Source organism: Mustela lutreola, chromosome 6 (assembly GCF_030435805.1).
Source record: "Mustela lutreola isolate mMusLut2 chromosome 6, mMusLut2.pri, whole genome shotgun sequence".
NCBI lineage: Eukaryota > Metazoa > Chordata > Mammalia > Carnivora > Mustelidae > Mustela > Mustela lutreola.
Window position 1 is genome coordinate 16,199,780 of NC_081295.1, and position 27,158 is coordinate 16,226,937.

General features: G+C 45.4%; 1 protein-coding gene across 1 annotated transcript in view; it reads right to left on the bottom strand.

Moving 5' to 3' along the window:
- Positions 1-24,774, bottom strand: part of PPP1R14C (protein phosphatase 1 regulatory inhibitor subunit 14C) — an 87,150-nt gene extending 62,376 nt beyond the window's left edge. The window contains exon 1 of the mRNA XM_059176785.1: positions 23,994-24,774. Coding sequence (XP_059032768.1) covers positions 23,994-24,302 — 309 coding nt within the window. The 5' untranslated portion in view covers positions 24,303-24,774. The remainder of the gene's footprint in view (positions 1-23,993) is intronic.
- Positions 24,775-27,158: the final 2,384 nt, after the last annotated feature.

Here is a 27,158-nt window from a genome sequence, read left to right on the forward strand (position 1 = left end):
ATGTCCACAATAGCCAAACTATGGAAGAGCCCAGGTGTCCATAAATAGGTTAATGGATAAAGAAGATATGGTGTGTGTGTGTGTACACACACACACTACACAACAAAATATTATGCAGCCATCAAAAAACTGAAATCTTGCCATTTGCAATGACATGGATAGAACTAGAGGATATTATGCCAGGCAAAATAAGTCAACCAGAGAAAGACAATTATCATATGGCTCACTGATATGTGGAATTTAAGAAACAAAACAGAGGATCATAGGGCAAGAGAGGAAAAAATAAAACAAGACAAAACCTGAGAGGGAGACAAACCATAAGAGGCTCTTAATCATAGGAAATAAACAGGTTTTCTGGAGTCTCTCCCCACCTCCCCCTCCAGCAAACCTGTTTATTTCCTATGGGGTAACCGGGTGATGGGCATTAGGGGCATTAGGGAGGACATGTGATGTAATGAGCACTGGGTATTATATAAGACTGATGAGTCACAGATCTGTACTTCTGAAACCAATAATATATTATATGTTAATTTTTTTATGTTAAAAAAATAATAAAATAAAAAATTAACCAAGTTCCCACTCTCTAGGAGCTTACAGTCAAACTGGGAAGATTAGATGCACACCCATAAGAAATCACACACACAGGAAGCATATGGTAAGTGCCAGCTGAGAGATAAAGCCTTTATTCTAATTGATTTATAAGTATTAAGAAGGCTGGGTAAACAAACTGATTTCAGTCTAAAATGAAAAAAATAACTCTTGGAAATGAGATTTCAGTTTGGCTTTGGAGGATGAGTAGAATCCTCACTAAAAAAAATGGAAGGGTTTGGTGAAGAAATGTGGGAATGGCATGAGCAAAACTCACGGGGCCATCTTGAATTTGAGACGAGAGACTGGAGTGCTCAAGAACTTAAGGTCCACAGTTAGACTCTCTCAGTGCAAATCCTTGTTCAACTACATACTGGCTATGTGACCATGGCCAGTTACTCCCGTTTCTATGCCTCAGTTTCTAACTGGTCTCCTTCATAGGTATTGCCCTAAAGACCGAGTAAGATAAATAATGAAAGAACATAGTTCCTGCACACAGTAGGACTCAAGGTTGGCAACTGTGAGATAGGAAGCAATGTTAGGGAGGCTGCCAAGAGATCCCCCAGTCTGCAGAAGAGGGCCAAAGTAGAATCTGGGAAGTAGTGCAAAATCATGTTTGAAGGGTTAGAAAAGAGGCTGTGAGGAGCTCAGCTTTCAGCCAGGAAGGGTCTGAGCTACCTCAAAGGGGTCCATTTTCCGATGGTTCCCTGCCCGTTCTGGGCAGCTCCCAAGAAGGTCAGAAAATCTGGGGACAGGAATCCAATAGTAATATGCCAGGGTCCACAAGCGAGTTAGTAGTAAGTAGCTGAGGCTAAGCTCAGGCACTTTCATGAGAATGGAAAAGCAGGGCGGGTATAAGGGACTAGATTAGGTGGCTGAGAGTGGGTGGGACATGAGAGGAGCCAACGACAAACACCACCAGATGCGATCTGATAGATCCTGGATTAGGTCCTGCTAGAGAAAAAGGACATTAGTGGAAAAAACCCCAGGGAAATAGAAATAAAGACTGTGGTTGAGCTAATAGTATTATACCAGTGTTGACTTCTTGGTTTTCATAAATGTACATGAAAAGATGTTAACATTGGTGACAGGGGAACAGGAAAACTCATCAGTGTCTCTGCAACTCTTCTGTAAATCTAAAATTACTTCAAAAACAAACACAACCCAGGTCTGTTGGGGTGATTCACCACACCATCAATAAAAAGAGGGAAGCCATAGCAAGTGCCAGTTTGGCCTTAAAATGATTTGACTGAGTAACACTAAGAGCAATATGGCTGACGCTAGACCCAGGAGATACCCAAGCATGGGATGTGAGAACCTGACCTCACCCCCACATCTGGCCACCCGATGAAGCTGGATGAATCTGGCCTTTTAGGGACACGGAGCAGCCTGACTGTCCCTTCAGATTCCTTGCCGGGAGCCCATCTCTGCACCCATTATGCACAGCACCCACACACCCACTGCTTTCCTGTTACAGATCTGTGCCCACCAGGAGAGATGTCAGATAGAATTTCCAAAGAATTTTATCTTCAGACTAAGGAGCTTCTATTTTGAGGCCCATAATAAACGAAGTCTTCTTAAGGAAAGAAGAAATATCCATAACACCAACTCCCAATAGCCCAAAGGAAGAAGAATCACAAGCTGGTGAGCAGAGCAGAGCTGGGCTTCAGATTCAGGTATGCCTTGCTCTGCAGGCCATGTGCTTCCCACCACTCCACAGGGCCCCATATGGGAAGTCTAGTGTGGTCTGCCGCATTAACACACACACACCAAAATACAGCTTTACAGAAGAGCTCCACCACGTAATAAAGGCACCAGTGCCCCACAGTTAGAAAGATCTAGAAAGCTGTCTGGTTTCATTAGCCCAAGAGAATCAAATATTTCCTATCTATAGGAAATTAAAATATTAGTTCTGAATGTCAGAAATACCATATAATGAGTATATATGGATATATATATAGGTTTTATATATATACATACCTATGAATACATAATAAGCCTGTATAATAAATATCCTTTATAGATGGGTGTTGAAACAGTAAAATAAACTCTTCATCAAAAAATCGGAACTACAAACCACCCACCACATAACAAGCACTAATAAACGTTTACTGATTTTACTTAATGACATGGAGGTCTTTGAATGAATCTTTTCCCAATAAAACATGTCTTGTCCTAAATCATGGAATCAGGAATCATGTTCTTTTCATGAGAATGAAGCTGGAGAGCAACAGGCGAAAGACACTAAATTCCAGGGATGGTTTGGGGCGGAGAAGCCCGTGTCCCTCCACCGTCAAGCGCAAAGGTCAGCGGTAGATTCTGTACCAGGACAGGAGAAACCTGAGCGGCGGAAGCCTGGGACTATCCTTTCACTGGCTGTAGATGGAATTCAAGTGGCGGGTGAAGAAGTCAGAATGGATGGGGGGGTCTCTCTTAACTAAAGGTTTCTGGGATTCTTTTGGAGAGTTGGTTGGACTGTGGTTATGCTCGGATAAGATGGTGTCACCTCCCTCAGCTACAAGGGACTGGGTATGTGCCGGAAACGGCTCACAGCTGACGAGAGACAACTGTTAACCTTCCAGGGATTTTATGAGCCAACTACCAAGCACAGCCCCTGAAAATTAAATTATATAAACATACAAGGAAGTTAGTGACAAGTAAAATAAAGTTAACAAATGCTCAAAGTTTAGCACTTTTTAATGACTTCATTACCTTTCACTCCAGTCTACACTTCGGAGGTTGCTTACATCTACTGGGTCTGTATGGAGGAAATATTCGTCCCTGCTCCACACTCAGTGACTTCACAGTGGGAGCCTGAGATCAAATTGGTGGGGGGGTGGGGCACTAATCCACACCAACAAAAGGCACAAATGCTATAAATCAGGGTTGGTTGGTTGGTTGGTTGGTTTCCTGAGGACCAGCTGTTGAACATTTACCAGCAACCCACGGGATACCTGTGTCCTTCAGAGACAAATGGGAAACTGCACTGTGTTGGGCAGGGGTGGGGGAGGGGAGGAAAAGCAGTTGGGCAGGGGAGGGAGGTGGAGGGACCAGGGTAAGGAAGAGTGGGGAGAGAGAACAGCAGGAAAGGAAGCAAGAAGAGCCAGACAGAGAGAGGGGGAGAGAGAGGAAGAGAGAAGGAAGAGAGAGAGAGAGAGAGAAAAATACTTATTATCCTGAGGAAAACAATGGTTCTCTATAAGCAAGTTATTTTAGATAAACTACACTGGGCCTCTTTTTCTGAAAATCTCTCTAACATATTACTCATGTGTCTGCCTTCTGAAGCAGAGGCTACCAACAGAATTAGTATTTTCTTAATGACTCAGGTCAGCTCTGTGAGCAGACGTTCCTTTGTGCTGCATTATTACCCTCCAGGCCACTGGCACGCATGGAGCTCTTTCTGTCTTCTGTGAGACGGCTCCAATCTTCTGAGCTTTTTATAGATTCTCTGTCAACCCCTCACCGGCAGGCTGTCAGCTGTCACTAGGAGACTTTTTCCCAGTACTTCAAGCGAGCAGCATGGTGTGCGGCTTCTAGAGCCTGGTGAGTTAAGAAGTCAGGAGGCCAAGCTTGTTGGAATTGTGGCTCAAGGAAGAGTTGACATGCTCTCCCCAGCCCAAGACTCCCCCCCCCCCCCAATAAATGAAAACATAAACTGCAGGGCAGCTCCTCAGGTTCTCGAAATCCCCCATCTGCTTTCTCCCGGGTTCTTTGCTGTGTTTGAAATGGCTGAAGTCGCAGAATTAGTGGCCTCGGGATAGCTGAGGTTTCGCTAAATATGCTACACGTTCAAGGAGAGAAACTAAAAACAAAACAGAGCCGACGTTGACTAATATGAAAGCAAATAAAAGTTCTATCAAGTAAGTGACAGTCGATAGCACAGACACCCTGTTCTCTTGCCAGTCTCTTTGCTTTGCCTGAGGCAGAGGGCAGAGCCAGCCATGGCCCGGCTCCCTGCCTGTCTCTTCCAGAGTCCACAAAAGGCTCCAAACAGGAGGAACTGGAAACTATCAGAAACCAGGCAGCAGGGGCGCCTGGGTGGCTCAGGTCATGATCTCAGGGTCCTGGGATCGAGTCCCGCATCAGGCTCTCTGCTCGGCAGGGAGCCGTCTCCCTCTCTCTCTCTGCCTGCCTCTCCCTCTACTTGCGATTTCTGTCTGTCAAATAGATAAATAAAATCTTAAAAAAAAAAAAAAAAAGAAAAGAAAAGAAACAGGCAGCAGTAGGCGAGAAAGAGCTGACAGGGGCAGCCCCACCTTCCAGCAGCTAATGTCAAGCGCTGGCCCCAGCTTAGACCATCAGCCCACCCCAGCCCACCCCACCACGCCTCATGAACACCCCTGTGGGGAGGCAAGGAGCAGAGAGGTCCTGTGATGTGAACCAGGGCCCTACCATAACCAAGCAAGATGGCGGCAGTGGAGACGCCATCCATAGACAGGCTCCCTGATGGACAGGTACCAGCAACAGTGGCTCTTAGCATGCCCCCCATTTGTAGTGCAATCTGATGTAAGGACAACTGACTGGCCCCTTCTGGGCACAATGCCAGCCTCCAGAAAACACGCGTCTCCATTACACTGGATGTGGTCTTGGGGCTGGCACTAAATTCTGAAAATAAGGAAAGCATTTAACTGCTCATTGAATCCACTAATAGTGCGCTTTTAAAAAATAAATAATGTGCTTTTTTAAAAAAAAAAATTTAATCACTTTTCTTTTGTAGGGTTCAATTTGTTTTAAAATATTCTGATAGCAACATAAAAGTTCTAATGCTTAGGCCTATTGCCTGTTTACCCAGACTGTCACACACAAAAAATTTTAAATAACTACAATAGAATAAGCTATCCTAGCAATAGAAGAAAATTCCAAAAATTACCCTTCTTGTACTGAGTATTTAACTTGTAAAGAAAGAAGCATTTAGCTTATAAAGAAAGAAACAACAAATATTCTAAAATTAAAAATGGAAACTCTGGAAGGAATCCCATTATTTAGTAGTTCTCCTTTATGCCTGGTACATAGTAGACCCATAACAAATTTTAATGGGTGACTGGCTGGATGGTTGAATAGATACAGTACTACCGACTAGATGGTCTGAAGTTAGCTGACCTTCCCTAGGACTTCCACCAGCAGGATGACTCCAAAACCATATTGGGGCATGTTGAAGAAATATAATTAACTAGTCAAGTAAAGTCTTTTCTAAAATGAAATCTGAGTATCTTTTCTTTGAGCCTGAGCCTAGAGATTTTAAATACACTTGTCTAAAGGCAAGTTCAGACCTGCCCCTTGAATAGTTGATATTTACTAACCATTTACCATTTTAGTGCACAGGTCACCGTGCCAGGAAATGAAAACGGAAGTATTGTGCGCAAGACGGAAGGCTTAACCCAACATTAAAATACACTCAGCAGAATCTGTAACAGACCCACAGAGAAGCGGTCCCCTGATTTGTGACAATAGTGCACTGGAGAGAGGATGACACTTAATGAATGGTACAGGGTCAACTGGAGGGGAAAAAATGAATCTTGATCCCTACCTTATACCATAAAAATCAATTTCAGATAGATTACAGATCTAAATATAAAAGGTAAAACAGCGAAGCTCCAAAAAGTAACATACAAGAACATCTCCATGACCTTGAAGCAAAGATTTCTCCAACAGGATGCAAAATGCAGAAAACTGGTAAACTGAACAATATTACTATTAAAAACGTCTATTCATCAAAAGATACTTACCATTATAAGAGTGAAAAAAAGGCAGCTCACAAGGTGGGAGAAAATACTCAAACAACATGTTATTTCTGACCAAGGACGCTTATCTAGGATGTATAAAGATTAGTAGCCAGGATTCATAAAAATCAGTACGACTGACAACTCTACTCAACGTTTTACTTTTCAGTGGGCCAAAGATTTGAACAGGCACTTCGCAAAGAGGATCCCCAAAGTATCAATAAGCGTATGAAAAGGGGCTGAACTTTCTAAGTCCTTGGGTAAATGCCAACTAACACCCCAATGTGATGGTCTCCCTAAGAGTGAAAGTGAAAAAGAGAAAGCACCAAGTGTTGGCAAGGATGGGAAACAACTGGTCGTCTCATTACCTCGGTGGGAGTGTAAGTCAGTCTAATTACTCTTGGCTGACATATATACAATCCTCTGGAAATATACAGTCTGCAAAGCCGAACATATGCACTCCTACTAAGCCAGCAATCTCGCCACGATGCGTAGAACCCAGCAGAAACGCAAACATATGTTCACCAAAAGACGTGTGCGGTAACGTTCACAGCACCTCGATTCGGAACGGCCCCAAACTGGAAACCTTTCAAATGCCCATGAGAAGCAGAACAGATGAAAAAGAAGTGTGACCACTCACATGTGGAATGGGATGGCCACTAAAATGAGCAAACTTCAGTGACATGTACCCCCAAGGCCTTTGCCACTGCAGTCATCTCTCATCATAGAGGTTCAGGTGCCCGTGTGACCACTTACCTTGGGAGGCCCATCCTTGGTCCCACCAAACAGGCCACAGTGTACCCTTTATCCCCCAGGCCTGTTCTGTTTCCTTCACAGCACTTCTCCTGAGCTGAACCCACTTCGGTTTGCTTACTGTGTTTGTGTTTGGAGCACAGACTCTTGGCGCCTTTGGTTCACTGCAGGGTCCCCGGCACCTGGGCCCTGCCGTCTGGCATAGTTACCCAACTGATCTGAAGCTTATATCCACAGAACAGCCTGCATGCAAATGTGTGTATCGGGTATATTTATAATTGCCCAAAACCCAAAGCAACCAAGATGTCCTCCAACAGCCAAATGGACAAATAAAATGTGGTACATTTATACAATGTGACATTATTCAGTTATAAAAAGAGCTGAGCTACCAAGTCACAAAAAGACGTAGATGATTATTAAATGCCTATTGCTAAGTAAAAGAAGCCGGGCTGAAAAGGCTTTATACTGTCTGGTTCCAGTTCTATGCCCTTCCAGAAAAGGCACAACTACAGCAATGTTAAAAAGATTGGCGGTTATCAGGGGCTTGGGGAGAAGCAGAAAGAGCTGAATGGGTGAGGCACAGGAGACTTTTTTACGGCGATGATATTATTCTATGTGATATTGTTTTTTATTATTAATTTTTATTTTTTATAAGTTTTTATTTTTTTATTAACATATAATATATTATTAGCCCCAGGGGTACAGGTCTGAATCATCAGGTTTACACACTTCACAGCACTCACCATAGCACATACCCTCCCCAATGTCCATAACCCAACCACCCTCTCCCTACTCCCTCCCCCTGGCCACCCTCAGTTTGTTTTGTGAGATTAAGAGTCTCTTATGGTTTGTCTTGTTTCAATTATTCCTTTCCTACCCCCCAAACTCCCCATGTTGCCTCTCAACTTCCTCATATCAGGGAGATCATATGATACTTGTCTTTCTCTGATTGACTTATTTCACTAAGTATAATACCCTCTAGTTCCATCCACATCACCGCAAATGGCAAGATTTCATTTCTTTTGATGGCTGCATAGTATTCCATTGTTATTCTATGTGATATTGTGAGAGTACACATGACACTCTACATTTGTCGAAACCCAGAGAACTCTACAGTGCAAAGAGTAAGTCTTTCGTATGCACATTAAAAAAAAAAATCATTTAGGGGATTGGGGGATCTCAGGAAGGGATGCAGAATGTGACAAACTAATCTTACCAAGGACACCATGATTTCCCAAAGCGTTACCAGTACTTAGTCGGCAAAGGTAAAGAATAGAATATGAACAAAATTGTTAGCTTACTTTTTCCTTAATTATTTGCACTTGAAAATAAAAACATCTACTGGGTATTTACCCCAAAGATACTGATGTAGTGAAAAGAAGGGCCATCTGTACCCCAATGTTTATAGCAGCAATGGCCATGGTCGCCAAACTGTGGAAAGAACCAAGATGCCCTTCAATGGACGAATGGATAAGGAAGATGTGGTCCATATACACTATGGAGTATTGTGCCTCCATCAGAAAGGACGAATACCCAACTTTTGTAGCAACATGGACGGGACTGGAAGAGATTATGCTGAGTGAAATAAGTCAAGCAGAGAGAGTTAATTATCATATGGTTTCACTTATTTGTGGAGCATAACAAATAGCATGGAGGACAAGGGTTGTTAGAGAGAAGAAGGGAGTTGGGGTAAATTGGAAGGGGAGGTGAACCATGAGAGACTTTGGACTCTGAAAAACAATCAGGGTTTTGAAGGGGCGGGGGGTGGGAGGTTGGGGTACCAGGTGGTGGGTATTAGAGAGGGCACAGATTAAATGGAGCACTGGGTGTGGTGCAACAACAATGAATACTGTTACACTGAAAAGAAATTTTTAAAAAAAAGGAAAAAAATTTTTTAAAAATAAATAAAAACCTCTTGGCTGCCTCAGAAAGGGGAGAAGGCAAAGCCCCAGAAAATTTGCTCTTAACATGGTAAAGCTCTGTGACAGGGGAGCTGGTGTCCTTGAAGGCGGGGAGCCCTTTCCTCACAGGTGACGACAGGCATACCCACGCCCACCGCCTTTTTAAAAGAACCATAGATTTCTCACATAAAAGGAATGCATTCATTGGTTTACATACATTGTAAACAAAATAAAAATTATAATAATGACACTAAAAACACTATTAATATTTATTACCCATCTTTGCAACCCTTTTTCTAGGCATACATGGAAGATAACCTATAAAAAGGACTTTGATCCAGAATGAATGTTATATGATAATAGATATATTATCACTTAACTCACATGCAATAATTCTCTTGAACTGAAAAGGTAATTCTCTTGAAGCAGCCCGGCAACATTTTTTATCCCGAGGCACTGGCAAGGTTATTCCATAATCATAAATCCTGGTGTGTGACCAAAATTTTCAACCATGGCCTAATTTTTTTTTTTTTTTCAAAACAAAAACTTCAAGAGCCTCTGTTCTCTTTTTGGCCAAAGAATGTATCTTTACCTTGAGTATTTGTAATAAGAAGACTGAATGAATCGATCGTGGTAAAAAGAGCAGAGATGTTGCTAATGGTACTTTCATAAATACCGCGCGCTTCTTCTGGGATGATTTTCTTAACGTTATTAACCCTCAAAACATCCCTGACAGGGCTGGATCATTTAAAAGGGGAAATTAAAGGAACCCAAGGCTGACGCCTCAGAAACTTACTGTGAATAAAGGCAGGTGCAGGGAGCCTGCTTCATCCTTCTGGGCAGACCAAGCCCATTTCTGCTCCAGGGCGATGCCCCATCTCCCTTATAATGTGATGCCCGCACCATGCCGGACATCTAGGCATTTGTTTTTTTTTTTTTTTTTTTTTTTTTAAGATTTTATTTATTTACTTATTTGTCAGAGAGAGAGAGAGAGAGCGCGCACAAGCACGGGGGGGCAGCAGGCAGAAGGAGAGAGAGAAGCAGGCTTCCCACTGAGCAGGGAACCTGATTCGGGGCTCCATCCCAGAACCCTGGGATCATGACCTGAGCCAAAGGCTTAACCCACCGAGCCACCCAAGCCAGGCATTAAGCATTTAAAAGAAACCCAAGGTCAAAACCAATAAGGGATCCTGAAATGAGACAACTTATTTCCTACCACCAGCAGGAAGCTATATGTAGGAACCTTCCCATTTGTTCTGATTTTCTAAAGTGGGGCCAGAGAGAAAAAGACAGCCGGCATTCCTTGAGAAGAAGGCTGGTCTACACCCCACACACCAGACCGGCTCAGAGCCCCCAGCCTCGCACCTGCGGCGGGGGACAGTGACTTCGTCATAATAACTGACTTGAGAACCAATACTTTGCTAAATGTTCTATGTATTCTCTGTATCTCTCTTTTTTTTTTTTTTTTAGATTTTATTTATTTATTTGATAGATCACAGGTAGGCAAAGAGATAGGCAGAGAGAGAGGGGGGAAGCAGGCTCCCCTCTGAGCAGAGAGCCCGATGCAGGGCTCGATCCCATGACCCTGAGATCATGATCGGAGTCGAAGGCAGAGACTTAACCCACTGAGCCCCCAGGTGCCCCTCATTCTTTGCCCTCCTTCAGTGTCTTTAACTGCTTCACGCAAGGTGTCAATGACAAACAGACCAGTTCCTCATTTTCTTCTTCTTTAGAGCAAAACGAGTTAATTCGAACTTGGGATATTTCACTTAACAAAGTGCAGCCCACTCTCCCTCTCTGATTTTTATATGCGAATATCCTAGAGGTTTGAGACATGAATGGCAGCTAAATGCTTTTAAAGTCTCAGGCTAGTTTAGACGATGTTCTGTTTACCTAAATACACACGTTTTTATTTAAACATCCATCCATACAAACTGCTTCTGGCAGAAGATTCCTGAATGCTGAACCATCTGGGCTTTGCTGCAGAAATGGGATATTCTAGCTTAACAAAAGGCACTTGTCTACCAGAGATAGTACATGTTATTTTATTTTTTAGTTGTAATATTTGTAGGCTCTTTTCGTTGTGGCAAGCATAATCCTGTTTTCACACCAAATCAATGACTCATCTTCTCTTGACTTGTCGGAGAGCTGCCACACCCCATCACCAACAGAAGAAAAACCAGCTGACTAATGAGAATTGTTAGGTAGAGCACTGGCCCTAAGAACCAAAGATCATCTTTACCAATCTGAAATCTCAACACCTTACCTCTTTGGCTTGAAACAGATCGGATTCTTTTAACATCTGCAGAAATGAATGGAGCATCTACATCCATTGTACGACTGACACATAAAATAGAAAAGATATTAACAGATGATTGAAAAAGCAGCTCAGGGCAAAAATATCCTTTAACAAAAGCGAAGGAAGCTGGTAAGACGTCTGTACATTTTATTTAGAAGCCTCGTTTCTCTACTTCTATCACGTGACAGGTAAAAGCTGACGCTTTCAAACAGGTTGGAGAAAAGACCCACTGTGCAACCAATGCTTTATTTAAAATGAGTTTCCAACTTCACCTCAAAACTCCATCTGTGTGGACAGCTGAAGAGCGCAAGGGCTCGCGTATACTGTTTGTGCAGACTTGGCCATCCAAGAAATACGCAGTACTCTTCCTATGATATGGACCTGAGAATTGATAGATTTGAATTTTTCCAAAGAAATGCCTGAATCCTGTTGATGGTTCATCTAATGAATTGGGAACAAATATATAGAATGGGATCCTGTAAACTGTTCAACTAAGATGAAGCATGTTTGGAAATGTATCCAATGATTAGGCACAAGAACTCTGCTCGAGGCACGGGGGCAGACGTTCTAGAATAGCTGGAAATGACCAGAGTGGTGGGAGGTGACCCTCGAGGTCATGGTTTCGAAGTGTGTATCTTCCTCTTTTTCCTGCCAGTAACTTACACTCGGGCAGGGAACTGAGTCTCTCTGAGCCTCAGTTCTGTTGTTTTATTTTATTTTTTTTTAAGATTTTATTTATTTGAAGGGGGGGGAGCAGAAGTGGGGGGAGAGGCAGAGGGACAAGAAGACTCCCTGCTGAGCACAGGTGTGGACTCCGGGCTCTATCCCAGGACCTTGAGATCATAACTGAGTCCAAGTCAGATGCTTACCCAAATGAGCCACTCAGGTGCCCTTGAGCCTCAGTTCTGTTGTTTTAAAAATGAGGTAGCTACTGGGACACCTGGGTGGCTCAGTCCGTTAAGCATCTGACTCCTGATTTCAGCTCAGGTCATGATCTCAGGGTTGTGGAACTGAGCCCTCACTAGGCTGGGAGTTTGCTTAAGATTCTCTCTCTCTCTCTGACCCTCCCTTCCGTGCTTGTGTTCTCTCTCTTTCAAACAAATAAATCTTTTTTAAAAATGAGGTAGCTGGGCGCCTGGGTGGCTCAGTGGGTTAAGCCACTGCCTTCGGCTCAGGTCACGATCTCAGGGTCCTGGGATCGAGTCCCATATCGGGCTCTCTGCTCAGCAGGGAGCCTGCTTCCCTTCCTCTCTCTCTGCCTGCCTCTCTCTCCGTCTACTTGTGATCTCTCTCTGTCAAATAAATAAATAAAATCTTTAAAAAAAAATGAGGTAGCTACTTATATGACAGAGTCTTTGTATGGATTGAAAGGGTTATCTGATGGATTGCCTTACGGATTGCATCATCATACAAAATAAACAAATATTATTAAGAGCAAAAAACTCTGCTTTCCACTCCCCCCCAGAACTGTGCATGAAAAATCTCAATTTATTTTTTTTCTATCCTGTGTCATGCTCATTCTCAAACTAACTATAAAATGTCATTCTAGGGATAAATTCCCCAGTGAAAATCAATTTGTTTATACAGATTTCTTCAGCCCCTTTTTTAGGCTACTTCATCTTTTAAAAAAAATTAAATTAAAAAAAATTTTATTTCCTAAAGCTGCTACCATTTGCCCTCTCAGATGCTCATTTTATATCAACGCAAGTTAAAAATAAATACCACTATTACTTCATTGTGAACGGCCAAGGTAAAGGACAAATAAAGGAAGAGGAAAAGCCTCCCAAGAGCCAATATTATAAGTTAGACACCAAAAATTTTTAAGTCAAATACGCCAGCTCTTCTTAAAGGTTAACCTAATTAAATTTTTTTTTAAAAGGCAGATAGGGTACCTATGATATCAGCAGTGTCAAGATTTCAAATTTAACCTAGAAGTCAATAGTGGGAAGTGCTGGAGGAGGGAAATAAAGTGTTTTGTTTTTTTCTTTTGTTTTTTTTTTTTTTTTTGATGATTTGAGAATTTATTTACAATCACTGAAAGGAGATGGTTCTAAAAAACATACAAGGAATTACAGTCTCCTTAAACTTGGAATGTTTATTACATATATTTCAACATTTAAATAGAAGCCCATTTTCAAAAGCAATTTTCTACTACTTTCTCATAAAAATATAAAAAGGGACAACATTCATATTTTTAAAAATCCATATTTAGCCCAAATCAGGGTTTTTCTACAAATGGTACCTCTTTCCAAAAAGCTTAAAAGACATCACAGAATGATGTCATGCGAAACTAAGTAATTTCACCACAGCAGAGTATTTTACTTTTAAGAAACATTGTGCAGTATTTCTCTCTAACTTACATGCTACATTTCAACTGTGTATATGGTATGTAAACACACCAGATTAATCCAAGTCACTCATATTTATGTAGTAGAGTGTCAGATATGACCAATTTCCATGTAAACCATCAAGCTGAGATCAAGAATTGGAAATAAGGTGTTTCAAAAGGTTTCTCAATCTGATTCTTCCTATCCAAGCCATGTTACCCAAGAGACTACACCAAGGGAAGGATGGATACACTCTCATTGAGCTACTGGAATTAGCTCTGCAAGTAGATGCTCCTTTGGTGAACTAGCCTAATGCCTGTCTCACGTTTGCCTTAAGAGAGAAAGACCCTTCGGTTACTGCTTTAAGTATCACCCTGTCTTCAATAAACCCCATTTTCTGCAGTGCAGGGCACCCCTATCATAGAAGCTCTGAAGCGTACAGCCTAAAAACCCTAGACCACCCTCATTTTTTCAGATAAGGAAAGAAAACCTGAAAACAGAAGTCTGGCATGAATATGACTTGCCAAGACCATCCAGCTAATTAAGCAGCATCCCAACTAGTTCAAGTCCCACAGGCCGGGGTCTCTTCCCATGACATCCTGGGAACAATGGACGTGCTTTGAGTCCATAGATTTCATAAATGCCAAGAAGGTTCCAGAGCCCACAAATAATATATTCATTGATTCCTGTTCATTGATTCCTGAAGTTCACTTGTTAAGCGATTACTTTGTCTTACTTAAAGCCCTACTTCCTATAGATAATTAAAGTGTGCTTAGTCATTTACATTTTCAAGTGAACAAATTTATCATATCCTTTCCTGTGAAAGGGCTTTGAGTAAAAGAAGCAGCACAGAGTCACTATGTAGTAAAAGAACGTACTGAACTAAGACAACCGCAAACAGGACATAGGCTCTGCCCTCATAGGACTTCGATCACATGGACACCTCCATTCTTCTCCTGTAACAGAAAGGATTCCTTTCTTTTTCTTTTGCCCTTAAACAATGTTAAAGGACAAAGGCTTCCTAGTCCCCTTTCCTCATTTTGCAAATATCTGCTGGAAATGAATGAACCCCATCAACCAACCCACCAATCCATCAATCTTCCAAAGTTCCTTCCACAGTTGGCCCTGAGGAATCTTCAGAAAAGGAAAAGCCCTTCATTGATCATTTTTTTCCTCAACCATAAAGTCATGTGTTAGAGATGAACCTGCACTCCGGTGTCTTCTTTTTTCTCAGGTCTTACACAGTGAAACAGATTTCCAGAGCACCAGTCCTGACTCAGAAAAACCTGGTGAGACCTTACTGGCCGAAACTTTGAAGCGGACGCAGCAATCTTGGCTCTCATTCCCTGTCCTAATAAGACTTGTATGAGCCTGTTGCTCTGAATCTTATCTCCTGATGGAAAAGAGCTCGCCCCCTCTTGGCCCAGCAAGCACAGCCACTCTCAGGGAAATGAACAATGACTGTGCAAATAAAACAGGATTCTTGTACATACTGAAAATATAAAATTATGGAGAAGAATGGCAGTAACCTGTGATTACGCCCTCAGAAGACTTTCATCCCCCTGCCTCTGTGCTTTATTCCATTGCCACTTCCTTGCCATTCACGGGTTCATAGGGCTGCACAGATATAATTCACAACCAGGGGAGTGAGCTGAAAGTTTGAGTCAACAATGAAAAAGTAGACTTATAAACCAGGCAGATCCAAATGACATTAGTGCAGTTAATTGAGGTGTGTCTTTCTGAAATGCACAGTTCCAGAAGACGGTCTGGAGGGCGAGTTTCGGTCACACTCACTTGAGGGCCAGGTGCTAGACACCTTAGGGCACCCAGGTGTGTGAGAGACACTGGGGCCTCAGGGAACCCCCCCCAAGATCATACCCTCATGAAGCTGCAAGAGACAGGATTACAGACGTGTTCCAAGAAAGGGGGAAGGAAGCACAAGCTCCTGGAGGCCAGTCAGACAGGCTGCCATGAGGGGACGTACCAGAGAAGCTTCTAGAGGAGATACCCCAAGGGTGAGTCTGAAGAACAGGTAACAGGTGGACAAGTGAGGTAGGAGAGGTAGGGAGAGGTGGTCTGGCAGGAGGAGAAGCAAGTCTGAAAGGATCCTGTCTGCCCTGCATGAGGATCTCAGAGGGAGGGGACAGGGGCAAGAGATGGGGTTACAGAGGCAGCAGGCAGGGCGAGCCCCTGAGCACTGGTTGCAGCCTAAGGGCGCATCTTTTGCCATGAAGGCCCATGGGCCATAAGAGGATCCAGTCTGGATTTCAGAAAAACACTCTGAATGGCCGCAGTGAGGGACAGCTGGAGGGGAGGGCTCCGAGGGGGAGGTCCCGGCCCAGGAACCAGAGACCACTATCTGTTCCTGATTATGTCATCCAGAAGGATATGGCCTCTGACTGGAGCCTATTGGTCAAGCCCTCCATAGCTCTATTCCTTGCAGAGTTACTGCAAGGAGGGGTTATCCAGTAGGAACTCAATAAATGGAGCTGCTGGGCGCAGTGGCAGCATCACAGCTATGTGCCTCTGGGGTCAGCATGATCGTAGACAGGGACAGGTCACAGCTTCTCTGGTGCCCCACGATTGCAGAGGAAGAAGAGGAGGTCTGCATAGGAAGGTAAACTCATCTGCCAGCCAGGGAATCATGAGGTTTCCGTGGAGCATCTAAGTGCAGTTGTCCATTTCTTTTTTTTTTCTTTTTAAGGTTTTACCTATTTATTTGACAGAGAGAGAGAGCGAGCGCACAAGCAGGGGGAGCAGCAGGCAAGGGAGAGGGAGAAGCAGGCTCCCTGCTGAGCAGGGAACCCGATGTGGTACTCCATCCCTGGACCTTAGGATCATGACCTGAGCTGAAGGCAGATGCTTAACCGACTGAGCCACTCAGGCGTCCCTGGAGATGTCCATTTCAAAACTCTCTGAGTATGTCTGGTCCTCAGAAAACTGATCTGGGCTAAAAATACAGATTGAAGAGCTGTCAGCATATAGCCAGCAACTGAAGCCACGGGAATATTCGTACCACCCAGAAAGAGTGTGCAGGGTGGGTGGGTTGGGGGGGGATCATCACAGAAGGCAGCGCAGGGGTCCAAAGACAGACCCTGTGCAACATCAGACCAAAGAGATGGACAGAGAAAGAAGCCAGAAGGGGGCTGGCGGAGTGGGAGACCCAACGAGGCTGCCCCTGGAGCCAAAGGTTTCCCCAAGGAGTGGCAAAGGGTGCCTACAGAGGCAGGAGTCCAGGGAAAATAAAGACTCATGAGGTCCCCCTGGACTGAGGAACAGCACGGTCCTCAGGGCAGCTGTGGTGCATCAACAGTGTCTGGAGAAGGATCCAGGAAAATAGATAGTAAGAGTAGCAACCAGAGGGGATACAGGATTGAGGAAGGGAAGCGTTTTTCATGGCAGGCAATGGCTGCTCCTGGTTCTAGCAGGGAGCTGGGCTGCAAACCCGTCCCAGGCAGGAGAGAGATGGAGGGAAGAGGGCCCTGGGCATCCGCACTGGCTGGTGCAGGACAGGGCCAAGGACTGGGCTGCAGGGAAGGAAAGAGCAGGGAAAAGTTGCCTTGAAAAGACAGATGATGGTTTGAAATAGCCGTGAAATAATCAAGCACGGCCTGGGGAGACTAGGGAGTAAACCGCAAAATGAGATGGTGCCCACAGTGGGAAGAAACCATGCAGACCTGGCTCTTCCCTCCTCTCCAAACAGGGGCTCCTCTGCGGAGCGCTGTCAATGAGGTATGGTTGGCCAAGAGCAGCCAGGTGGTTTCAGAGCTGGGAGAAAAGCAAAAGACCCTGGAAGCAAAAAATGTGAATCTCAGGCAAGAGCCCGAGGCACAGCTGGTGTGTCGGGGCACAGCAGAAGCAGAGGGAAAGAGGGTGGGCAGGAGACGGGGGGAACATCAGATTCTCAAAAGAATTCCCTCGATCTAAGCTGAAAAAAAATCAATGCACTGCAACCACAATTTGTAAACTCCTGTTTGGAGCAAGTAAGTCAATGAAGGTACGTGTACTTTTCAACAACGCTGAAATAAAACAGTCATAATGCAAGAGTGGGATATGAATTACTGTAACAAAACCATAAATCTGGTTTTTCTTTTCCTAGCCGTGACTCTTAACAAAGAAATGCCACCAACTCATTCAATGCTAAAACATGTTTTCTGGTGATTGACTCTTTTTCATTCATTTCAGTAAAGGCTTAATGACTGAACAACTGTGCTCTACCGCACCAGGACAGGCGCAGAGAAAATTAATGCAGATTGAAGTTTAATTTCTCTATACATACAAGAAAACCCACTGGAACTTCCAGAATAAGGAAGATTCTAGGAGAAAAGGGAATGATAGACGATTTGCCCATGTTCAAGTTCAAACACATACCAACATCCCTGACCCAAGTATCCACTCATCTTCTCCAAGTTCTACCAGCAAACAGATGTGAATGCCTTTTCTCTTCCTTCCTGTCCTCTGCCCACATGACAGAGAATAAGTGATAGTGGCTGGTTATGGTTCCAGGTCCAAGGGCAACTGCATACCTACTGTGTTCCAGATCTATGTTCCATGCCTTTCCCATCTGGTCCACACAACAACCCTGCCAAGAGGGCAGGGTGATTGATCCCCTTAAATAGAAGGGGAAGATGGGGCTCCAAGAGGTTATGAAAATTGCCTATACTCTCACGACCACTGAATGCTGGGTCACAGTGAGACTTCAGACTCTTCAAGCAGTGGAGCACTGACTGTCTTAACTGCCGCCTTCACCCCGAATTTCCCTAACTCTGTTCCGAGGGGAAGCATGTGAAGTACTTTTCTTCCTTTGGCAATGGAGAATTCTTTTATTCATAGACTTCCAACATGCTTCATTGACTCCTTACAGATTGCATTTATGGAGGTTTAAAAAAAAAAAAAAGCAGGTTTTTAAAAAAGTCTATTCATTCTCCAATACCCAAACCCATGATGCTTCACCAAATAACCCACAAACCAAGCTCTCGGCAACAGGTTCTACCTTCTGGCTCAGGTACTAAGAAAACAGCAAAACAGGAGAAGATGATGTCGTAGAGTGGGACTCTATATACAAAACAAGGACCTGAACTTCAAACGAGAAGCCTCATCCAGGCATAAGAACAGCTCCCTGATGGTGGGATTTCCCTGTACACGCAAGATCAGTCAACTCAGGGGCTCCAACAGCCACTTCCGGGGAGTAGACAATACACGGAAGTTCTTGGAAGGTGCCCAGTGCTGTCCTGCCTTGAGGAGCAGTCGGTGCATGGGGAAGGGATGGGGGAACGTGGACCTGCACGGGCACGTTTCAGCCGTGGGCCCTGGGGCAACTTTCTGGCATCTCCATGACTCAGTTTCTATACCCACAAAATGAGAATATCGGGAACTGTGACTAGGACTACATGAACCATACTTGATGCATTGAGAGCATTTCATAAACACCAGCTAATTCTATTACATATGTTCAGGTTTTTCTTTCTGGAGGAGTATTTTTTTTTTTTAAGATTTATTTATTTATTCTAGAGAGACAGAGAGGGAGAGGGACAAAGGGGGAGAGAGAGAGAGAGAATCTCAGGCAGACTCCCTGCTGAACATGCAGCCTGACGCGGGGGGCTCGATCTCACCACCCTGAGATCATGCCCTGAACTGAAATCAAGAGTCAAACGCTTAACTGACTGAGCCACCCAGGTGCCCCTCGAGGAGTATTTTTAAAACTGCATGCCACTGTCCAAAAATGTTATGGAATCTATTTATTTTTTAAACTAACTTACTTTGTTAGAAAAAGAGCATGAGCTGGCAGGGAGAGGGCGAGGGAGAGAGAGAATCTTAAGCAGGCTCCATGCCCCACAGAGTGGGAGGTGGGGCTCGATCTCACAACCCTGAGATCCTGACCTGAGTCAAAATCAGGCATCAGACACTTAACTGACTGAGGCACCCAAGTGCCCCTAAAATCAACTTAGAGAGTCACAACCAGCAATTCTGGAAAAAGAAATAAAACAGAATATTGTATTTAAACATGAATAAAGTCCTATTTTGGATGACGCTTGTCATTTTTTCTCTAGCATCCACAGTAATATTGAGCACAGCTTTGTGAATCCATGTGTCTTTCATACATCCATGTGCCCGTGTGTCAGGCAGCAGTCTAAAGGGTATTTCTTTCTAGGGTCACCATCAAAACATTTGGAAAAACACTGATTTACAGAACGAACAATGACAGGGAGTCAGAGAATAGGCAAAGGTATAACATGACAGGAACCACATTTTAAAATGCAGACAGCTGGGGCACCCGGGTGGCTCAGTCATGCAGCATCTGCCCTTGGCTCAGATCATGATCCCGGGGTCCTGGGATCCAGCCCTGCCTCGGGCCCCCTGCTTGGCAGGAAGCCTGCTTGTCCCTCTCCCACTCCGCCTGCTTATATTCCCTCTCCTGCTGTCTCTATCTCTCTCTCTCTCCAATGAATAAATAAAATCTTTGAAAATAAAATAAAATAAAATAAAATAAAATGCAGACAGCTGCAAAGGGAAAGCCTAAGTGGACCCTCAGGGTAACCGAGGAAATGCCCTCCGCACACAAGTCTGTTTACGGGGAGCTGCTACAGGAATTGCAATAATCTGAGGTTAACAACAGGCTTTTATTTCCAAAGCAAACCAAATTGCAACACTGGAAGTACAGATGTTATCTGGATGCTGGGCAAGATGAGAAAAAATGATTATGACTTACCCATCTTGCAATACTTGTCAAAGGAGATGCAGTGCCAGATTTCAAATGTTCTTAAAAACTGTCTGGGTTTGGACAAGATATGAAAATGTCTCAAAACAGAAATCCTTCAATGTGGCTACAGATCCATCCTCTAACAGTTCCATTATAACCAAATCCCTGGCTGGAAAATTTAACTATCTGTACAAGAAGATGAAATGGAAAATAACTATAAACATAACTAAGCATTTCATAACTTAGAAAAACACTTCTCTATACATCCAAAAGCCTGTTTGATGTGGTGTGCCGGAATACTGCCCTTACACTGGGTAGGAAGGGCCATGGTCCTGGGTCTTAATCTCCCCACACCCAGCCCCCTGCAGAGTTCCCAGGACCCACTGGACCCACCCAGAAGTGCTGCCCCTCTCATTTCAGGCCCCACTACAGCTCCCCAGAGTTTCCTGATCCAATACCAAGCCATTTCCAGCGTATGAATAGGCTCCTCCTGGATCTGTCCCCCCAAGGGGGCCTTTGCCACCACTGGCCTGAGCCAAAGGTATGACAAAGAGGGACAGAGGGTATAGACAGAGAGTGGGTATGGGAGTGGACACAATGCTCTTCACCAGGTGAGACTGTACCACGGGAAGAAAAGAAAGCAGGCCCAAGGCCTGGGGATTCTCCAGCTGCATACCAGCTGTGAGCCCTGGGAAGTCCGAGAATTCAAAATTCAAACTTCGCCTTCCAAGTCACTATGGAGATATCACTGTCAAGGTAGGCAGACAGAGTAAATTTTATATCATGCTTGTTACAACTGCATTATTTTTAAATAGGTAGACCTCTGCTTTGAGGGCCTCCATCTGTTCTCTTTGCCTGGGCCCCTGCAAACTTACGAGGCAGGCCTGGTGCTGAGCCGGTGGGTTCATACGGCCATCCGTATGAACCCATGTTCATACGTGCCCTGCCCTTCACCAGCTCTGCGGGCTTGGGAGAGCCGCTGACTCTGTGTCTCAGTTTCCTCGTCTGGAAAGCAGATAACAGCACCCTCTTCATAGGGTTGTTGTAAAGACTAAATCAATTAGTCAGCACACAGTGTCGAGAGCAGCGCCTAATAAGCACTCCACACATGCCGTCTCTAGATTTTTCTCCATATCGAATCGACAGTCACTGCAAACTTCGAACTCAGACTACAGCCAGGAAGGTGTTCTGTGTATTTCTTCCTTCCCACTCCTGATTTAAACATCGTGCTTTACGCCTCTCCAAAAGATCACTATTTTCTATTCCGAAAAGGACAAGTCTTCCAACTGCTGACCGGCCTGATAGACATTCTTCTGAAATTAAATAGGGGTTCATCATCTCCCCCAGCTTGGCAGAAAGCTCAGGCCTCTGGCCAGTTTGAAGTCTGGCAAATTCGCTTTCTGTGTCAATTGCATGAAATGAAAATTTGACAACATTACCAATTTTAATTGTAAAAGGGACAGTCCCTACCCTCTGTATTCATGAAATTCAGAGCTATTAGCCCAGGACAGTCCCTCTCGATTAAGAGCAGAGGCTGAAATACTTGAAGCCATCAGCAAGGAAAGGCTACCAGACCAGAGAAACTAAGCTAAAAATAGAGCCCCACCAGTGCAGAAATAGAGGGAAGAAAACAATTCTTTATATGTCTACTTAGGAGCCCACATGCTTTTTGTCATTAAGGGAAGCTGTATTGTCAGCTTGGTAATTAATTACAAACTGCCAACAACCTTCTCAATGACCAATATTCCTTCAACCTACAGTGAGAGAGCAAACAACTTGAAGAGAACACTTGCCACATTGTAATGGCACACTGAGGGCACAGAGCCCCCTCTCAAATCTCTAGTTCGCTGTAGGTCAGAAGGTCTAAAATGGGAAGCGAAATGTACAAGGAAAAGATTCAAGGTCATGTTTACCCTTTCCAATATATTTTTAACCTACACATTCAATACAGTGAACATCCAATCCACCATCCCCCCCCTCCGCCAATTATTCTGAAGAATTTTTAAGATTTTTGATTTGCCAATATGCTAAGGGGCCAGAACTCTCTAGCTTCCCCCCAACTACCCCTAATTAGTCTTCCCTAAAAGGAGTGCTGCTCAAGCACTGTGCATTTCAACAGCAGCATTTCTATTAAATCTTCTCCAAATCCAAAATGGAGTATAAAGGTCAGTATGAAATAAATAAAAATTAACTGGATTCTACAGAGGCAAGACCGAGCACATCCATCCACCCAACAGTCATCCCATCTAAATCAAATAGTGTTTCTTGCAAGAGTTTTGCCAACTTCCTACCAAAAAAAAAAAAAAAAAAAAAAAATCAATCCCAGGAACACTTCCTGTGTTGGCCAGTGTTTATTTACGCAATTAAGATGGCTTTTTGTAAGAGCCAGGCTGGAGAAAAAATATATTTTTACAAGCCCATTAGTCATATAGTCAAGCTTCATTATATGCTGATCATTCATCAGTAGTCCCTAATGAGGATGCTGTTGCCTCCTGCCATGAGAACGTGAAGGAAAAGGATGTGTTCACAATAGGCCATAAAATGTGTGAAAAACAGAATACCCCAAACCAGGAGAAAAGCCAATGAGTTCATCTGGCTCTCTCTCTCTCTTTTTTTTTTTTTTTTTTTTTTTTTTTTTTTTTTTCTGAACAGCGTTAACAGCCCTATGGACACGAACCTGCTTTAACTGAGAAGCCGTCTCCTTAATTATTAATTCCCTCCATTTTCCCACCCTTCCCAAACTCCACGCCCTTAAGAGAAGTACAATACTTCATTCAGAATCGCTGTTATTAAATACTCTCCTGGGCAATCATTTTGGCTTCAGGCATTTTTCTAGCAGGCGTCTGCTACAGCTTATTCTAAATCTTCCTCCTAACACCAGGCATCTCTGCAACCGTCGGACTCGGGTGTGAACCTTAGCCCCTGAACCGTGGGAAGTCACAGGGTCCTCGCGGAGGGAAGCTGGTGGATTCCGAGCATCGCGCAAACCACCCGCAGAGCTACCTTCCTTTCATCCAGGCACCTTTCGAGGCTGCCAAAGGCTCTCACTCGGCTCCCATCAATGGGAGTAACCGAGCTCGACCAAGGGGGTTAAAATCTGCTTCAACAAAGCCTAACGTGTGCGGCTTGGGGAAATGCAAGGATAAACTATGGGAGCGCGCGTCGGGGCTGGTTGCAAAAGGGAAAGCGTTCATCTCCTGATTTTGATGTAGAATTTCAGAAACCAAGGGGTCCTCTGGGATCCCCAGAACCTCTCCTCTCCGATAAGCAGCTTTCAGGTCCCTTCCCTGCTCCCTCCCCACAAAAGCCGGGATTGCTAGGATCTCAGCAGTTAAGAACTGTTCTTGTGGGGTTAGGCGCAGCTGGCGTGAGCCCTTCCGAGCCCCGCTGCGTGGAGCTGCCTCTGGAGCCTAGAAGCGCCCCCCACCCCCGGCTCCGAGAAAAGCAATGTGCTTAGCAAAACCCATCCTTCCTTACTGCCATCCAAGGGGCCCGCACCTCTGAGGGCACCGGGCATCTGGACCCAGGCAGAGGCGTCCCAACTGTCGCGCCCCGGCGCCAGAGGGCACCCCGGAGAGAGCACGCCCTGCGCCTAGCTCCCAGAGCTGGGTCCCAGGGAGTCAGGGGCCCAGGGACAGAGAATTCCTGTGTGGGCACCAAGCGGCGAGGGAGGCCCACGACCCTCCCGGCCCCGCGCTCAGGTACCTCGCAGCCATACAGCTGACCCAGCTGCTCCACGATCCACTCCTCCAGCACGAGCCGCTTCCGAAGCTCCTTGCGATCGTATTTCACTGTCACTTTTCCCTGCTGGTGGCGTCGCTGCTGCTGCTGCTGCTGAACCTGCCCCGCCGCGGTCGCCGTGGCCACCGGCGCCGAGTCCTCCCTGGAGGAGCCTGAGCCACTGCTCGAGCCCGGGCTGCCGGCGCCGCCCCGGGGACTCTGGAAGAAAACCCGCGCGCCGCCGCCGCCGCCGGCCCCACCGGCCGCCTCGCTGCTGCCCGTCGCCACCGACATGTCCCCGCGCGCGCCAGAGCCCGAGTGCTGCCCGGAGGAGGGGCGCGCGGAGCGCGCCCGGCGCCGCTACCACCTCCGGCCGGGCAGCGGCATGCGAGGGGCTCGCCCGCACCTGCTCCGCGCGCCGCGCACGCCCGGCAGCCCGGCTCCAGGGGAGGTCGGGAGGAGCCGAGGCGACAGCGAGGAGGACGGGCGGGGGAGGGCGGGGAACAGGGAGGGGCGGGGACCGCAGCCTTAAAGACGCCGCGGAGGACCCTCTCGCTCCAGCCCCGGGAGGCGGATCCCGCGCGTCGCAGGCACTGGGCCCGGGGCGTGGGAGCGGCGCGCGGAGGCGGGAATGTGTGCGCGCAGGCACGCGCAGCCGCCTGCGCGTAGACACCGGAGAGGGCTGTCTTGGGTCTGGTGCCAGAGATGGTCCGCCGCGCGGATGACGGTGTCCTCTCCGGCCAGAGACGCGGAATTGCGCTTTTTGCCCCCAGCGGTGCGGGAGCGCACGCTACCTGCCGCCTCCTGCGGCGTCGGCCCCGCGCTGCCCCGGGGGCAGGGTTCCGCCGGGAGCGGGACGCGCGGAGGGACGGCGCCGCAGGTTCCTCGCGAAGCTTTCCTTGCCTCTCCCTCTTCGGGTGGCGGGGAAGCGTCTCTCTCCCTCCTGGCCCCACCCTCCAGCTCCAAACACATTCCTATTCATGCCACTTCCTCTCTCAGATTGTGAGAAAAATTGACGAGGCGATGTTTGTGCAATCAGACGATCAAAGCGCCTGAGAAATTCTCTTCAGACCAGTTTTTCTCTCCTTACAAAGTGTCTGTTTATTCGGAGACGGAGCATTCTTATATCTTTGTATCTAAAGGACCGCAAGCTTGATCCACCGCTTGGCTAAGAGGCTGGGGACCTCCAGACAGCAAACATTTCTCTAAAGGAGTCAGTGCTGTTCACTGGGCTTACATTTCTAGTATTGTATTCCCTGCCTAGTTTGCTTTCCTCTCTCTCAATACCCCTGCCAAGCTACCCCTTTTTACCGGGGAAAGCCACCGCACTAATTTTACTCTGAAAACATCAGGCTGCCAAGTAGAGTTACAAATGAATGAGCTTATTATAAGGTTTAGGGCAAAGAGATGGGGAGGGAAATTATAAACAGAAAAGTGCATGTGTATGTGTGTAAAATTATAGGGAGACACTACTATATGTCTCCTCTGCATTGCATTTCTGTTCAGGCAACAGAAAGAAAACACAAAGGTGCTCCAACACAGGTAAGTGGCTTTCAAGAACTTTTTGAAAAAGCTGGTGAGGTTTACCAGCAGCTACTCAAAAAAGTTTCTCAGAAGGAAAGTAGATAAAGTTGATTTCTTCTGAGCATTTTCTAGGGTATCCCCCTGTGGGATTCTAGACCAACAGCTGCAAAGGGAAATAAAAGACATAACCAGAAATTTTCTCCCCAGCTTTTCTGGCTCTGCAGTCAACAGGTGTGCAGGGCTTCTCTACCCAGATTTATGATCACCTTTGTTCCGTCCCTTTAAGGTTTTCACCAAGAGCCTGAGAAGGGATTTTCCCCAAGTTCCATGCCTGAAGTTCCTCAGCAGGACAAGGCAGGCCCTGAAGAGTGAAAGGAAAGGATCTAATGGGGGATTGTGTTAAATGGGATGGCTGGTGCGGGGGCCCTGGAGTCCTATCACCATTAGAGGGGGTCAAGGCTGAAACCTTTCTTCCCATGGCAGAAGCCAGCTGTCCTCCAGTTAGGTTCCCCACCCAACTTTTCACAGACAACTACCAGGATTGGCCCCTAGAGACTGATGACTGTTTTCCACATCACCTCCACACCCACCTGCCTGGGGCATCAGAGGTTGTTCTAAATTCTGAGTGGGTAGCCAAGAGGGTGAGCACCTCTGCAGGCGAGGAGGAAAAGGTTGGAAGGCAGTGGTGATCAATGACAGAATAAGCTTGTCTGTCTCCAGCCATCTGGCCCTGGTCCAAGTTAGCTAGCACCAGCTTTAACCGGCCGAACGAACCAGGAGAATTTCAATCAAAACAAAATCAGCTAAAATTATAGTTAGCGAAGGAGAAAACTGCATAAAATCTGCATAAAAATCTGCCCCTTATTCTGGCACTAGGACCAGGCTCTACCAATATTTTGAAAAATTGTGCCTATGATCCAGGAGTATGGCAAAGAGTGGAAAATTCCAACCAATTCCAGCTCCTTTGAGTCTCTGGACAATGAGTTCAGTCATTCAAGAACAACTTCAAAGAGTTTATAAAAATTCACTAAGTTCTTTCTGAGAAATTCTTGTGTCAATTTTTTTTTCACTGTGTAGGATCCTTTTTTCCTTTGTGCTTAAAACTCAGCTTTCTCTTACGACTTCAAAAATGACAGGTACTAAGAGATATGTAAGAAGAAACTTAGGGTTTTCGGCATCTTCACTTGTAGGTAAATAGCCAGTGAGGAGTCAGTCAGTGTCTTCCCTCACATACACTGACCTTCAGTGGCCCAAATGAGTCACCTTGACTTACAATTAGGAGTTGAACTAACATGAAAGTTCCTTTTCCTGTAAATCCACTTGCCCCACCCAGGACATGATATACACTCGGAGGGATTTCCCCACCACACAGACACACACAGACAGATACACACACACACATGCACACAAACACACACATGCACACTTTAATTCCATGTTTCAAAATATTTGGGAGTAAGGGGCTTATTCACAGGCCAGAGACCCTTTACATAGATGACTATATTCAGCAAAGCCAGCAATATTTCTCATCTTCAAGACTATTCATTTTTGTTCAAGGCAAGCACTTTCATTTCTAAACTTTTTAGACAAGATTTTTCACATGCTGGTTAATCAAAAACAATGAAT